Raw genomic sequence first — 16,805 nt, forward strand, 5'->3', positions numbered from 1 at the left:
TGCGAGAAGTTAAATGGATTCACCTTCTGTGCAACACCCAGAGTTCCCAGAACAGCTGTGGCCCAAATCGAGCGACCCAGTAAAAGGCCAGGGCTGTGGGGCAGGTCAGGGTCCTAGCGAGATGCTGCCAGAAAGAACATGAATGCTGAGGCTAGTGCCTGCTCCGGCCAGGGACGTGTGCTTCTGGCAAGTCAGGGCTGGTCTACACTACCAAGTTTTGTTGACAAAACTTATGTCAACACCCAAGAGTCGACAAAACAAAAATCGCCAAAGGGCATTCACGCTTGCTCCCTCTGTCGACAGATCATGTCCACTTTGGGGACACCCTCATGGACAGGGTGAGCAATGCACTGTGGGGTCTGTATCCCACAGTGCAGTGTTGTGGGAAGGAAGAGCTGAGCGCTGCCCATCTTGGGATTCTCTCCGAGTTCTCCCACAGCCTCCTCCGCTGCCGGGAGCAGCATCATGAGCAGCTCTGTGAGCTCTCGGAATGGCAAAGCAGCCCAGCAGTCTGCCAGCCACTGTGTTCCTAGGGCCGGGCAGAACAGGAGCAGGCCAATGATTTGCTCTTTGTCTGTTCCCAAAGGGAGCAGCACACAGATACTTCCCGGAGCTCTGAAAGGGGAGGGCGCCTGCTTGCAGGGCAGCAGAGATCAAAACAGTGAGCAGAGCGATCAGGGCAGTCATTGTGGGATACTGGTGGAAGCAGCAGCAGGGCTGCCCAGGGGGGGGGGCAAGTGAGGCAATTTGCCCTAGGCCCCGGCCCCCGCAGGGTCCCCACGAGCCCTGGCCCAGCGGCAGTCCGGGTCTTCGATGGCATTTCAGTGGCGGGGGGGCCCTTCAGTTGCGCCGGATCTTTGGCGGCATTTTGGCGGTGGGTCCTTCAGTGCTGCCGAAGACACGGAGCAACTGCCCCGCCGCCAAAATGCCGCCGAAGACCCGGGTGAGTACAAGCGCCACAGCTACCCCGCTTTGCCCCAGGCCCCCTGAATCCTCTGGGCGGCCCTGAGCAGCAGTGTCTACACTGGCTCCTTGTCGACAATAAAGGGAGGGGAAAAGACAAAAGTCTCTCGTGGGGGTGGAAGTTTTTTGTTGCCAAAACTGGGTGTTTTTCGCAACAAAAGTCCCAGTGCAGTGTGCACGCTCTTGCTGTTTTGTCCCCCAAAGGCCATTTCTGGCGACAAAACTTGCCAGTGTAGACAAGCTCTCATCCCGGGCTGGGTCACCCACCCATATGCTCAGGCTCTGCGTCACTCTGCAGGTAGAGGGGCAGGTCCCTGGATACAGATGGGGGGAAGGGGGCAGACTCCCCTGGCGGGGGGGGGGCAGGTTTGTCACAGGTGACCCTGGCTGGAGGGGGGCTGGCAGTGGGAGAGGAGCGGGGGGGGGAAGGGGGCAGACTCCCCTGGTGGGGGGGAGAAGGGTTGGCACAGGTGACCCTGGTGGGGGGGGCTGGCAGTGGGAGAGGAGCGGGGGGGGAAGGGTTGGCACAGGTGACCCTGGCGGGGGGGGTTGGCAGTGGGAGAGGAGCGGGGGGCGGAAGGGGGCAGACTCCCCTGGCGGGGGGGGGAGAAGGGTTGGCACAGGTGACCCTGGCGGGGGGGGAGAAGGGTTGGCACAGGACAGGTGACCCTGGTGGGGGGGGTTGGCAGTGGGAGAGGAGCGGGGGGGGGGAGAAGGGTTGTCACAGGTGACCCTGGCTGGAGAGGAGCAGAGGGAGAAGGGGGCAGACTCCCCTGGCGGGGGGGGAGAGGGGCACAGGTGAGGTGACCCTGGCGGGGGGGTTGGCAGTGGGAGAGGAGCGGGCGGAGAAGGGGCAGATTCCCCTGGCGGGGGGGGGGGGAGGGTTGGCACAGGTGACCCTGGCTGGGGGTGGGGGGGTGGCGCTGCTGCTCTGGAAGCCCCCCCGGGGGGTTCCTGATCCGGGGGGGCGAGACGCCCAGGGAAGGGGGCGGGGCTCCACCCGGAAGGGGCCGGACCCGGGCCGGGCGCGGTCCCTCCTGTCTGGGCGCCCCGCCCGCCTCCGCACAGACCGTCACCTGCGCCTGAGTCGCGGGCCGCTACCGAGCGCTCGGAATCGGTGAGTTCCCGGCTCCCCGGGGGGCTGGATGCGGGGCGGCTGGGAGGGGTCCCCGGGGGGGTGGATGCGGGGCGGGAGGGGTTGCGGGGGGGCTGGATGCGGGGCGGGGCGGCTGGGAGGGGTCCCCGGGGGGCTGGATGCGGGGCGGGAGGGGTTGCGGGGGGGCTGGATGCGGGGCGGGGAGGGGTCCCCGGGGGGGGTGGATGCGGGGCGGGAGGGGTGGCGGGAGGGGGGGCTGGAATGGGTCGCGGGGGGCTGGATGCGGGGCTGGGAGGGGTCCCCGGGGGGCTGGATGCGGGGCGGGGAGGCTGGGAGAGGTCCCCGGGGGGCTGGAGGCGGGGCGGGAGGGGTTGCGGGGGGGCTGGGAGGGGTCCCCGGGGGGGTGGATGCGGGGCGGGAGGGGTTGCGGGGGGCTGGATGCGGGGCTGGGAGGGGTCCCCGAGGGGTGGTGGATGCGGGGTGGGGGGGCTGGACGGGGTCCAGGGGAGTTTGCGGGGGGGGGGGGGCTGGAAGGAGAACCCCTAACAGCTCAGGAGTGCGTTCCGGAGCAGGTCACCCCTGGTGTGGCGTGGCCGGGGCAGGCGGGGAGCCCGGGGAATGGGTTGTGGGGGGAGCCCGGTGCGGGCCCCCAACGGGGTAGGGGAGCTCGATGGGCCTCATGGGGCTCTGCCCCACTGCCGCTCCCCGGGGCTGGCCCGAACAGGCGCCATCACGTGTCTCCTCCCTCCCTCGCCAGGTGCACCGGGCTTCGCTTCGCTCTGCTCCAGCCAGGCGGGGCCGACAACCCAGCCATGGACCGGGCCGGCTGCGCCCTTGAGGCTGTTCCGCCGTAACGAAATCTGCTCAAAACTGAGCTTCAGCTGGTTTGAGCTTTGGCTAAATCAGTTCAGCGCGTGCCAGTGACAGACAAGCTGAGCCAGGGTTAAATTGGTGCAAACCCCTAATAAAGCTGCATTTAACCAGTTGAACTAGATTCACTAGATCAACTGAAGGTGCAGCTCTTCCGGGCTAGCCCAGGCCGCAGTGTCACAGGTTTTGTTGCTTTAAAAAACCCACGAAGTTGTATTTGAAGCGTTCTGAACCTTGCCATGGCAGCTGTGTGTGTGCGGAGATTTCCTGAGACTGGACTCAAAAGGTAAAGTACAGACAAGTGCCCCTCACCTAATGATGCTGATTTATGTGAGACCCTTTAAAAGAGCTACAGGAAAGCTTTAGAATAAAACAGGTTCTTCCATCACAGTCTAAGGACGGACAGACGGGTGGAGAGGTTAGGCGAAGGGGAAAAACAAATAGGGATTTAAAAAAAACATACAAGTCAACTAGATTCCCTGTAGGCAGCACAGCAGAAGTTCCTGTATAAGAGGAAACAAAATGTCGCCAGGGTAGGGGGCTAGATCTCTCCTTAGACAATTCTACACAGACAGGATAACGTTTTCAAAAACACTTCAGTGACTTAGGAGACTAAATCCCAGAGACGAGGCTCTGAAGTGCCCACATCATTTTTGAAAATGGGACTTAGGCTCCTAAGTCACTTCAGCATTTTTGAAAATTTTCCCCCTGCGCTTTTTGTGCTAAAGAAGGTTTCCCAAAGAGCCAATGACAGCAATCCCTAAGAGCCTGACTTCCAGACCTCAGTCACTTCCTCTGCTAGGGAGGGGCATGCTGGGGCCACGACAGGCAGGAGGGAAAAGAAATGGGTCACCGTGGTCATTTGATAGTACCACAGGGCAGCTTCTGTTGTGAAGTGGCAGCTCTGGGCTGCTGATTGTCCACGAACAGGCAATATGCACGGAGGGCACTGGTATGTGAGGGAGGCTTCTTTCTGCTGTCACCGTTGCTTCACACAGCACCTGTATGAGCTCGGTACCCAGATAAGTAGTGTTCTGCCTGTTTTGCAAATCGAGAAACTTAGGCAGAAAGTTGACATGAATTGCAGAGTTGGGAGTAGATTTAGGGCTTCCTCACTGAACTCTGTGCATTCGTCCCTCAGAAAGCCCTGAGGACTCTGTGCCTTACTCTGTTGTGTTCAGAACGCCTTGAGCCTCTGTTCTTCTGGCCTGAGCCAATGCCCGTTGGAGCTGACAGGAGTCTGCTGGGGTGGGTGGATCAAAACAGGTTCTGGGTTCCAAAGACCAATTTGAACTCCCACCTTCAAATATATCCCTGAGCTCTCCCCCATTCATAGAGGTCTCTCAAAATGTCACTGGGGCAAGATGGGAAGGAACTATCTGGTGACCTGACTCTCCATCCTGGGTTCTTGCCCTGCTTTGAGTGAAATTCATCATTTGAGCTTTAATGTTTCTGGATTTAGAATATTTATACAGATCCTTCTTTTGTTAAGGAAAGTGGAATCTGAGCACAACTTCGGGGAGTCTAGTGCTGAAAAGAAACTCATGAGGAGTTTACAGGACAATCGTGAGTATCTTTTCCAACCTCCTAGCTGACTCTGCAGGGTTGTAGGAGCTGGGGGTTGGGCTTGTCCCATGTCAGTGCTTTCGGAAAGTTTTACCCACTGCCAGCAGCGCACTCCGAAGTGACTTGAAAACAGGATGTAGCTTCTCCAAGTCACTCAGGTGATTTTGAAAATGTTCCACTCATCCCAGGCAACGTCCCTTTTTGTTCTGTTTTGGTTTTTTTCCCCTCCTAAGCAAAATATTTTTTCACTCTCTTCCATCTGGAAGGCTCTCCTAGTCCAATGGGCCTTTATTGTCCTCTCCAAACCAGTTACCGCTTTCAAATGTTGGCTGGTGTTATGCGACCACGCACACGGTTGTTTTCATGTGTATAAGCAGAGCAAATTTTGCAATTACTTTCAAACGTTTCTAGATCTACATTTATTTTCATATGCTTATAAATACAAATAACACTGATCCACGCATGGTTGTGAATGTGCAGGGCCAGGAATCTGGGAGGGGGCCAGGGTCGACTCATTTAAATCACCAGTTTTATTTGGCAGGCTGGAAACCTTGATTTAAATCACCAATTTTAACTGTGTTTTGCATTTGAGCTTAACTTTTCTTTAGAAAAATAACTAATTCTTACTGGTTGGTAACCATTAAAACATGTTACTTTACAACTAAACATAACCTTTCCACTCAGTTTTTCTTTTTAGTAGCGCGGAGGTTATGTCATATCCATACACATTTATTTAAGCAACTATATTGTTTAATTTACATTTTTTCAGATTCTTAATTTTTGTATTTTTTATTATGTTATAAAATGGTAACTGCATTTCATATTTACTAGTTGATGATTATTAAGTTTTTACTTATGATCTCTTTCAATCTCTATTTGGATGAAAATTCAATTTTGCACAAAAATAGCATTTTAAAGTGTGTTTTATTAAACAAAATTATCATAAATGTGCTGGATACGCCAGAAGGAAGTTTATCAAAACATACTTTGCATTTAAAACTAACTGGTATATTAAACAAAGGAAATATCGTCTGTAACTAGTGAATTGAACGGATTGTTTCTGGTCCCCATGCCCTTCACGATTTTAGAACTAGTAGATCTCATCTCTCAAACCTAGTTTTTATTTATAGTCTGGAAGAGGAGAACAAGCCTTCCTGCTTTTTCAACTCCCAGATGGTTTCTTTACTATGAAAAAGCTAGTCACTGAAGTGAATTAGATGAATAAAGTGAAATGAAGAAAATATTCTCCCTACACCTGCAAAAGAGGCTACTGCTGTTAAAAGCTGGTTTAACAGTTTAGCAAACTCAGGTTCCAGGTGCTTAGCCAGTGGCTTCCACCAGCTTAGTGGGTTGACTTTCATTGAAACTTGTCAGCAAATGTTATATTTTGTATTTAATTTAAATTATTTTAATAATGATCATATGTTTAGGTCTTAATATAGGTTGTCAATTTCAATTTTAAATAGGTTTATTTAAAATAAAAGCCTGTGTGACGGGTTGGATCACAGAAACCCCCTTGGGAACTGCTAACTGATGTGCCAAGACTACTTCTGCTCCTGCTTTCCTGCCCTGGCAGCTTAGGACTCCAGCACCCTGTCTTGGAGCAGACTGGCATGTCTGGCTCAACAACACAGACCCAGGGTCTGAACCACATGCCCTGAAGCTGCAGAGTTAACTGAAAGCAGGTTACAGAAATGTTCCTGTCTATAACACTCAGATGCCCAACTCCCAATGGGGTCTAAACCCCAAATAAATCCATTTTACCCTGTATAAAGCTTATACAGGGTAAACGCATAAATTGTTCGCTCTCTATAACACTGATAGAGAGGTATGCACTGCTGTTTGCCCCCCCAGGTATTAATACATACTCTGAGTTAATTAACAAGTAAAAAGTGATTTTATTAAATACAGAAAGTAGGATTAAAGTGGTTCCAAGTAGTAGCAGACAGAACAATGTGAATTACCAAGTGAAATAAAATAAAACAAAACACACAAATCTAAGCCTAATACAGTAATACAACTGAGTACAGATAAAATCTCACCCTGAGAGATGTTTCAATAAGTTTCTTTCACAGACTGGATGCCTTTCTAGTCTGGGCACAATCCTTTCCTCTGGTACAGCCTTTGTTCCAGCTCAGCTGGTAGGTAGGGGATTTCTCATGATGGCTCCCCACTTTGTTCTGTTCCACCCATTTATATATCTTTTGCATAAGGCGGGAACCCTTTGTCCCTCTCTGGGTTCCTACCCCCTCCTCAATGGAAAAGCACCAGGTTAAAGATGGATTCCAGTTCAGGTGACATGATCACATGTCACTGTAAGACTTGCCGGCACACAGGGAGACTTACAAGTAAAACAGCCATCTGCAGACTATTGTCCTGATTAATGGGAGTCATCACCATTCATGGCCCACACTTTGCATAATTACAATAGGCCCTCAAAGTAATACTTCATATTTCTAGTTTCAGATACAAGAGTGGTACATTTATACAAATAGGATGACCACACTCAGTAGATTACAAGCTTTGTAATGATACCTTACAAGAGACCTTTTGCATGAAGGATATTCCAGTTACATTATATTTAAACTCATTAGCATATTTTCATAAAATCATATAGAGTGCAACGTCACAGCCTGTATTTAATTTAAATTAAAAAATCTGATTTAGCTGATGAATTTTTTAAAGAGAATCCCTGATTTGTATCGACTCCTGGAGGAGGCTGTGACCGGGGAGGGACATGCATGGGGGCAGGTGGCTGGGGGGCATGGAGCTGTGCTGCCCTGCATTGGAAGGGTGGGGGTAGTTAGGGGAGGCTGGAGGAGGAGGGGAGTGGGCAGGAGAATGACACGGGTGAGAAGCAGGGTACTGTGGGAGAGCTATAAGGCCATTGAGGGAGGCTGGGAAAGACTATTCATCTCCCTTTCCCCTCGACCATCCGCTCCCCTATATCCGCCCAGGTATAAGAACACACCAACACATGCACACGTTTCCTGTGGACTTGCAAAAGTCTGCTGGACGAGAGCCCTGCATTCGGTGAGCTCTATACGTCTCAGCAAGGCTCCCCTTCCCTTATCTTCCAGCCCGATTGTCACTTTGGTGCTCATTCAAAACACTAGTAAACTGCAACAAAAAGACGTGTTTAAAAAGGAATGAAGGTGGGAGGTGTTCCACTGGAGTCAAGCTCCCCCAAAACAAGATTACATTTTCGTTAGGAAGCCCAAATGTAAGGATGTCTGTGGTAGTAGATCCATAATTATTCATTTCCAGAGTTCTCCCTCATCCTTATTCCCTTGCCACGCTTATACCACCCACTCGGACTTAGCGCTTTCTCCTCGCATTGTCGGAAATACACACAAGCCAATATAACAAATTTGTAGCAGATTACAAATTCCATGTCGTATTCAAGGGATCCACATCATGAAGATGAGGCTGAGTGGGGAGTGGTGGGGGGGATGGGCACTTCTGGGTACTAATTTCTTATTCTCTTATAGCTCAATGCCTGGACCCGGTCTCGGGGTATGTGAAAGAAAACAAGGGCAAAATCATTCCATTTGAGAAGCAGCAAGACTTTCAGCTGCGCATTTGTGACCTGGGCGAGACGTTCTATGCAGGGCAGTTGGACGTGCTGGAAGACTGGGAAGTGCTTTGCCTGTGAAGATGGAGGTTCTTGGCATCGTGGATGACGTGCCATGTCTGGCCACTGGACAACAGCTGGTTATCCTTGTTGCAGACAACGGCAGCATTTATGCATACGAAGAGGAGTTGTTGCACAGAGTTGGCCAGACCTTACAGGAGTTTTTAAGAGAAGGGCTATGGCTCTTCGGACAGAAAGTCTATGCATGTGCAAAGGACCTGGAGCCTGAAGTAAGTCATCAGCACAGCTGTCTCTGGGAGATGCTGGCAGGTCCACGTGCCTTTGAGGGAGAGATGTGGTCGGAGCACAGGAGTGGGAGCCAGAAACGTTTCACGCTGGCTCCTGCTCTGGCCTTGCACGACTCACCCAACCTTTCTGCTTCAGGTGCTTACCTGTTGACTGGGGATAGCAAGCCCTGCTCACCTGCTTCCTGAGGGGTTGTGACCATTACTTAGTTAATGTTTGTAACCAGAAAGGGCTAAGAACACTTCTACAGGGGATTCTGGAGGACTGGGAGGGGATGCCCCCAGCGGAGGAATCCCTAAGAGAAGAGATGTTGAAATCCTCTCCTTTCAGCTCTCTAACAGCCATTCTTGTTCTTCTTGCAGAGTGAAGAGGAGTGGGTGAAGGACCCAGAGATCAAGCAAATCAGGCAGAGCACCAGAGACTTCATCAAGAGTAAAGAAGAGGCGTTTGGGAAGCACCTGGATTTCCTTAGCAGTCTGTGATATTTCTAGTCTTGTAGACCATTCTTGGGGCGAGGTGTGGAGCCCACCTGAGATACGGCCCAGCAGCAGCAGAGAGAGGAGAGAACCTGAGGGAACCGTTTTTTGCAGGGAGAATATCTTGGGTCTCCTGCTCATGGCAAATTTATGTCTTATTACAGAAACAATGTTGCTGGTTTTCCTGGGCCTGCCATGGTTTGGCTGGCTGTGATTTGCAGAACTTAGCTTTTCCATCATCAGCCCTGAGCCTCCACTTCTTGTCTGTCTCCCTCCAGTCCCCTTGTTTCAGAGTCATCATTGGCTTAGAAAACTTCCTTTTCTGAGCACCATTGCCATTCGAGATTTACTAGCGTGCCACAGTGGAAAGTGGCCGAGCTCAGTTGGTGTGCGATGTTTGTGTACTGCAAACGAATAAATGTGTGGAGTATTGTATACTCATGGACTCTAGAGCTGTGCACATTATTGCGATGGGGATAGGCATACCACCCTGTGCCAACAGACCCCCTAACACGATCTGGACTTGTATTGACACCGTGGGGGACCTCTGTATTGCTATCAACCTTTTGTTCTGATTATTGTTGTGAACCCCAGGGCCTGATTGACTGCCAGATCTACCCCTTGGCCTAAGCTGGGAGAGCTCATCTCCCTACTCACTCTCTCTATGCGGGGATGGGGAAGAAGGGGTCTGTAAACTCCACAGTCAGTACAGGTCACTTGAGCTGAATTCTCTCGACTTGCATTCTGAGATGCTGCTCCCGCTTGACAAGTGGTAAATATTCTGAACCAGCAGAGGTTGAAGGTTCCAAAGATGGTCCTAGAAGGTAGAGATAAAAATCCCCACTGCTGCAGGTGTTCCCCATGTTCTCTGTGATGCCCATGTCGCAGACACGTAAATTATCATCATTCTTTGTATTTGTTTCCGATAGCACCCTTAAACTGTGAGGTGCCTTTCAGCAGTACGAGAAGGGCCTTTTCTGTCCCAAGCCCACAGTCGAAGGACTAACAGGCAAGTTACGGGGGGGTGGGGGTGGAAATGGACAAAAAAAGAATTCTCTATACAAATCAACAAGATCTGCTATAGGCAGCACAGCAGAAGTGGACTCTGAAGAGAAACTTATAAATGGAGGGCGAGGGGTCTCAGAGCTTGTTTCTGACACAGGCACTAAGGGTGTGACATGCCCCAGTTCTGCTGAGAAACGCAGTGCAGGCAAATGGAACAAAAGTAGCTTGTTTAGCTAGTGAGACTCTTCTGCTGAGATCTGCTCTGTCACTGTAACTCTCAATTTTGCTTTGAGAAGTAGAGTCAATGGCTGGGAACCAGAGTCCTGAGAAGGATCAGACGCTGAAGAACCTGCAGGAAGATGCCTGGGGATGGACTTGAGCAAATGGTATGGCGTGTCTGTTTCTCTTACCCCCGCATGGGGTAGCTGAGTAGCTGTATTTCCCCAGCCCTAACACCTGGCGGGACTTGCCACACAAACTGCTAGAAGCATATTCTCGAGTCACAGAGAACTCTGAAATCTCTTCGGCCGTTTGGCTTCTGTTCTCATCACTCGGTATGTGGTGGCCAGACTTTTTGCTAGGCCTTTATTGCCAGCGGTACAGGGCTGCCTCTTCCAGCAGCTGAGAGAGGACTTTGTGGTGTTGTTTCCCACTGAGCGTCTTTTCCTGCCTCAGGGCTGTCGGGTTCCATCCCTATCTGCCGGGGGGGTGGGAGGTGGGGTGGGAATGGTCAGGGTTTCATGATGCTTTGCCTGGCTTAATACTTGGAGCTGCTTATTTATATCACGTGCTTTTTTCACTGGATTTCCACATTTACTGAAACCTTGTTTTCCCAGCTGACATGGGGACATTAAGTCAATGCAAGTAACTGGGGTTGGATAAGCAGGCGACTGTCCTGTGTGTTTAGTACGAATCGGGACAAGTCCTTGTTTCAGAGGTGGAAGCTCTCAGGTAATAGAGGTTCCCCTGGTTTCCATCAGTACATGTGTTGTGCCCCTGATTCCACCCATTAGTAACATTCACTACATCTCTCCCCCACTTGCGTGCACACGCTGTAGGTACAGGTCTGCCACTGAGGTGCCTGTCATTGTGTGGCGCTGGCAAACCCATGTCCCTCCCCAGCTACCAGGTGATGCGTTCGCTGTATGTGGGATCTCTGGCCGTTAGGCTTCCTGCGGCAGGTGGGCCCAGCTCTGAAATGGGGGATGATGCAGCAGGTGCAGTGAATAAAGACGCTGTGAGAACTTGATAAACTAATGCCTAGTTTCCGTGTCACGCTGCGTGGAGGGAAGGATGAGCAGTGCTAGTGTGAATAATGCCGCTGTAAATAAAATGTATTCAAGTTTTTCATATGTTTTATTTTTTAATTGTTTTAAACAGTTTTAAATCTGCCCCAGTTTTCATACAAAACTGTCATTCAAGCCCCGGTAGTTCCTATGAGAAACGTGCAGGGTGAACTAGTGGGAAGGTTCCCTTTAGTGGCAGCAGGACAGGGCTGCTTTGGCTTTTGTTAGGTGGTTTTACACACAAGTGTACGTAACAAATTATAAAAGAAACAATACAAAATAAAACAGCATCTTTTTGCGCTAGTGACAGCCACTGCCTTCTGCAACTTAAAATCTGTGTGCTGTGTTAGACAACTCCTGTGTCAATCTCCTGTCTTTTACCCTCATTCCCCATAAGCCTGCTGTATTGGAAATGCAGGTGGTGGGCATGAAGGTGGCTTTACATTAGACTGTAAACGCTTCTGCTGAGGGACCTGTTCTTCCTAGCCGTTGGTACAGCCCCCAGCACAGGGGGGGCCCTTAGGTGCTAATGCAATGCAAACAGTACAAGTTTGGTCTATTGGATATGGGTTTGGAGTCCTGGGCAGATTGACTGTTTTTGCTGTATGTAAATAAACTCACCTGGTTTTACTTGAAGTTTTGGGGCAGGGACCTGTGCATCTGTGAAGCCCCTCACACGCCTTCTGGGGCATTATAATAACAGTTTTGTATATGGCTAAGAAGCCTAAAGTGGCCTGCCCTCAGAAGACATGGCATTAAATCAGAGGGAGAAGGGAACTACGCTCTGCTCTTTAATAAACTGATAGCAATGTTTAATCACTAACAAACCCCTCCACAGAGCTCCTGCCTGCAGATGGGCTCCAGTGGGCAGGCCCATTACCTCCTAGCCTAGGAGCAGCAGAGGGCCAGCAATCAAAGCAGGAAAGGGTGGGGTGGGGCACTCCATCAGCAAGGCTGCCAAGGACAGGGGAGTCATGGGGCAAAGGTACCCTAGTAAACACGAGGCTGTGGTCTCTGCACATCCCAGCCCCCCAGCAGTAAGTTCCTCCTGCCCCAGGGGCAAGCAGGCTGACTGACAGTCTGGAACGAATGGGAGAAAGTCCTGAGTTCACAGTTTACTTTGCAATTCAAGGTACCAAAAGTCTGAGGCAGCTCCACTGCTACCACCAACCTGCTGGGGGGGCACACTCAGTCTTGTTGCTGCCCCCCCCCCGCTCTCATTCCCAGGTGGAGGGCTGATGAGACTGCTGCTCAGCTACCTCTACTGCTCCTGGATCCTAGTCTTGGTGACAGAGTAGGTGTGAGCTGCCTGGAGTCAGTCAGCCCCCGTCAGCTGGCAGGAAACACCAAAGCTGGACACAGCAAATTCAACTGGGATCCTTGAGGGTGGAGCGAAGCCATTGCAGCACATCGGGCAGCCCCGTGCCATCACGGGCGCTGGTCTCCACCACAGTGATGGGCTGGTTAGCACAGGAAATGATATCTTGAATCCGGAACAGCGATTTCATCTCCACCAGGGACATGTAGCAGGGCAGGTCGCTGGAGCCACATTTGGGGATAGGAAGAAAGGGAGAGAGAGAGATTGTGCTAAACCATCAGTGACCCAACTTAGAGCAACTGGAATTTGCCATTTCTGTTGAGTGATCCCTGCGAGGGGCTGCACAGGGTGACTGGCCTTTTAGAAAGAATTAGGGCCAATTTACCCACAACTAAGGCTGGTCAGCCAGCCTTGGGGTTAACTGATTGCCCATGTGGTTGATTAGTCCTCAATTAGGGATGCACCTGACTGTAATAAAATAGCCAGAACTCAGTAAGGAAGGGAACCCAGCAAGGTGATCGGGGGGCCTCCTGGACAGAGGAGACCCCAGGCAAGAAACAAGGGGAGCATTCCCGATACAATCATGGGAAAATGGATGAGAGCTGAATCCCAGCTCTGGGGAGTAGAACTGGGTGAGATCTTTGCTATGTTAGCCAAGGGACTGGTGAGAGTACTGCCCAGCTCTGGGAAGGCCGTGAGGTGGTATTTTATGTTAAGGGCAGAAGGACTGGTGAGAACAGTATTCCAGATCTGGGGAGGAGAGCTGGGGGGAGGGGTGTTGTGAACAAGGAAGATACAGAGACCATGTAAGAGGAATCTCCAACTCTGGAGCTAGGAGTGGGACCCAGGACCCGAGTGGAAGCTCTTTCCTTGTTTGGGATTTGTCCTGTTAATTAAAGGAATATTCTTCAATGCAAGCTTGTTTGGACTTGGTTACAAAGACAGGTTGGGGAAACTGAAGCAGCACCTCTAGTGCTGCAGCTGGTTGCTATGGGATGACGGAGGGCCCTCAGTGGGACCAGATGAAATGGATAATCTGAAACGGGTAGAGTATTCCCCCCAGCCTACCTGCCTCTCAGGGACTTATCTGGCTGCAGATGATGATATAGGCAAAAAGTGACTGCACCAGGAGTCCCAGATTTCCTCCCTTTGCCCTCCCCCATGGAGACTGATCACTTTCAGCCTGGAGGAATCCTTGCCTTACATCTTATTGAACAGGATCAGGACGGATGCCGAGGCAAGCTGCTCTGCGGAGAGGAGTGACAGGAGCTGGACGCAGGATGAAGAGATCTGGGTGGGGTTAGCCGCATCAATCATGAACTGGGAAGAAGCAGAGTGAAAGATCCAGGTGGGGAATTAATTAAAATGTAAGGCAGTCGCTTGGGAGATGCGGGTTACCCCACAGACCAGCTCCAGAACGGGGAGTGGGAGGAGATTAAAACACGACGGAAATGAAGTGAGAGGCCCTGGTGTAGAGTTCTGGGGGCCCTTCCCTGGATTTGGAGCCTCACTCCACAGGCCACTTGATGATGTGCCCCCCCAGCCATGCCTATAAACACACAGGGTCCCAGTTGCTCAGGAGTAGCACAGATCGAGATGATGGAGTCATCCTGCTGTAAAATGGGTGAGTGAGATTAGAATCAAGCCCACAAGGTGATCCAGAGGGATCTCATGAGCCCTAAGTGATAAGTTGCAGGGAGAAGCTGAGGCATGAAAAATGGAAGGCCAGCGAAGAGTCTGGCCCTGAGGTAAGGCGTTCCCTCACTCCATGGCCAGTTCCACTCATTCGAGGGCTTTGGGCAGGGACAGTAGGACCTGTGCTACTGTGGAAGGGTTAGAGTTTTCAATAAGTGTCAGTAAATGTTGATTTCACTGTACACACAAATGGGTGAAAAATTATTTCCATTGACAAGTCAAATTTACAGATAGGCAAAGTAAGAAAAATGTTGCTTGAGAATGTGAGACTCAGAGAATTGTCTGAGCGCCCCTCCCCCCCCCCCCATTTTCTGCAACTGTGAAAATTTAAATCAATAATTTGAAAAAATGCTTAAAAATAAACAGTGACATTATTTGCTGAAATGATTTAAATCTATTTCTGCCAGGCCTAATTCTGTCTAAACACCCGTGATTTCCCCTTGAGTGAGCATTACAATGCAAACAACTTTACACAGTGACAAGAGGCAGCGTGGTCTGAGCATGGCCAGGACTCCTGGGTTCTATTTCATTCTGCCATTGACTTGCTGCGGGGTCTTGGGAAATTCACTTCCTCTCTCTCTCTCTGTGCCTCTGCCTGCCCAGCTGTACAATGGGATGTATCTCCCTCTCCCAGAGGGAGCTGTTACCATTACTCAGATGTGGTGGGTCAATCGGCCCTCCACATGCAGTGCAAGGCAGTTCCAATGTAGCCTGAGCCAATGGACTGTTGGGTTAGATGTTGGTGATGGGCCAGGAAAAGGTCACATTCAGAATCTAGACCCAAGGGATGTGCACTCACCAGGACAGAGCTGCAGTCTCCATAGTAACTAGGCCAGATAGGGCCCATGCAGCCCCCCAGCTCCCGAATCGTGATCTTCTTCTGGATCAGAAGGTCAGTTAGATTTGTGCCCACCTGCAAGGTTAGAAGACAACACCAGCCAGAGTCAGTCTCTGTAGAGACGTTTGTGTTCCTCACAACCGAGTCCATCTCCTGTTAGTACATCACGGAGCTGCTGGTTAAAAAAGTGACCCTTTGGGGCCTGTCTACGCTGTGAAAGAGCACCACTGCGTGGGGGTAGCTGTGCTGCAAATGACACTGTTCTAGTCATAAGGGAGAACCCGCAAAAGCAAGAGGATTGGATTGGATTACTAAGGCTGCAGTAAATGAAAGAGGGGCAGCTATGGGAAGAAACTTCCCAGCAGCAGTTCAGTCAGCAGTCACCTGCAGGGGCCCCACCCACCATTCAGGGTTTAAGCAGGTGTCACATAGGGATGGGATTCCCTGGGATTGACCAAGTGGAGCAACATTGGCTGAACTGGTATCAGAAGGTTTCTGCTGATGTCTTCTGACACGTGCAGGTTCCTCAGGGGCGGCCTTTTGTTCTGTGTAGCCGCTAGCCAGGCTGAGTCTCCCTGGCTCTGTTAACACCTTACTAACACAAATGCAACAGAATCCTGGCCCCACTGCCTCACACTGACCCACCCACCCAGAGCGCAGCAGCCTGGCCCCTCGCAAGGTTGATGTACAACTAGCTGAGTGATGGTGGACAGAAGTCTTGGTCTCGACTGAGCACTCAGACATGGCCGCATCGGGCCAGCAAATGGCACCGAACACGCTGACGCTGTGAAATGCAGACAGGCCCAGCGAGCCAGAGCGCCGCCCCGGCCATACCGTGGGCAGTGTGGGGGGAGGCTCCCCAAGCTCCCGGGACCCATCCTTGGAGCACAGCTGTGCAGGAAGCTGTCAAGGAGCATGGGGGGAAGGAAGATCATCACCAGACACGGCTTCACCCAGGGGCTGGAGCTTGGAGCGCTGCCCCCCCCCCCCGGCTTGTGGGGGTTTCCACGTATACGGGATTACAGTCTGGTTCAATGGCTCTCAGCCCCCCATTGCTCCAGCACCTACCCGGGGGACCCCACAGCGCCGGCCAGAGACTAGAGCCGGGCATCACCGCCCCGTCCAGGGAACGGGCACCCCCCGGGAACAGGCTGCCTCTGCCCCCTCCGGGCACCCCATTCCCCCTCCCCGGGCACCCCCCGCCCAGCCCCCTCCCGCGCTCCGGGCACATCCTCCCTCACTCCGCCCCCCCCCGGGAACACGCTGCCTCCGCCCCCCCGGGCACCCCATTCCCCCTCCCCGGGCACCCCCCGCCCAGCCCCCTCCCGCGCTCCGGGCACATACTCCCTCACTCCGCCCCCCCCCCGGGAACAGGCTGCCTCCGCCCCCCCGGGCACCCCATTCCCCCTCCCCGGGCACCCCCCGCCCAGCCCCCTCCCGCGCTCCGGGCACATCCTCCCTCACTCCGCCCCCCCCCCGGGAACACGCTGCCTCCGCCTCCCCGGGCACCCCCCGCTCCGCCCCCCCCCCCCGGGAACACGCTGCCTCCGCCCCCCCGGGCACCCCATTCCCCCTCCCCGGGCACCCCCCGCCCAGCCCCCTCCCCCACTCCGCCCCCACCCCCGGGCACACGCCGCCCCCCCGGGGCAGCCCCCCCCGCGCCCCAGACTCCTGTGGCCGAGGCGCGGCCTCGCCGGGCGGGGCCAGGATATTCTGCAGCCGCTTCACCAGCAGGGTCTTGCCCACGCCCGAGGCCCCGAGCAGCAGGTACATGGGGCAGCGGGGCCCAGGCCCTCAGCGCCAGCCCATTGC

The 16,805-nt window shown here is 52.6% G+C and overlaps 1 protein-coding gene across 1 annotated transcript; it reads right to left on the minus strand.

Moving 5' to 3' along the window:
• Nucleotides 1-12,509: 12,509 nt before the first annotated feature.
• On the minus strand, nucleotides 12,510-16,766 carry ARL16 (ADP ribosylation factor like GTPase 16). The gene is made up of 5 exons (XM_065416196.1): nucleotides 16,706-16,766; nucleotides 15,828-15,886; nucleotides 14,955-15,068; nucleotides 13,665-13,780; nucleotides 12,510-12,681 (listed from the first exon to the last, which is right to left on the minus strand). The coding sequence occupies exons 1-5, from the start codon at nucleotides 16,764-16,766 to the stop codon at nucleotides 12,510-12,512; spliced, it is 522 nt and encodes a 173-aa protein (XP_065272268.1).
• Between the last annotated feature and the right edge of the window lie 39 nt (nucleotides 16,767-16,805).

Source organism: Emys orbicularis, chromosome 13, assembly GCF_028017835.1.
Source record: "Emys orbicularis isolate rEmyOrb1 chromosome 13, rEmyOrb1.hap1, whole genome shotgun sequence".
In the NCBI taxonomy this organism is placed as follows: domain Eukaryota; kingdom Metazoa; phylum Chordata; order Testudines; family Emydidae; genus Emys; species Emys orbicularis.

What these genes read in the sequence shown, in the direction of transcription:
- ARL16 (XM_065416196.1), bottom strand. Translation starts at nt 16,766, where the DNA reads ATGTACCTGCTGCTCGGGGCCTCGGGCGTGGGCAAGACCCTGCTGGTG. An exon ending in GAGACTGCAGCTCTGTCCTG is followed by an intron (nt 13,781 to 14,954) that starts GTGAGTGCACAT and finishes GCTTCTTCCCAG; the next exon opens with TTCATGATTGATGCGGCTAA. An exon ending in CTGATCCTGTTCAATAAGAT is followed by an intron (nt 12,682 to 13,664) that starts GTAAGGCAAGGA and finishes ATGTGGCTCCAG; the next exon opens with CGACCTGCCCTGCTACATGT.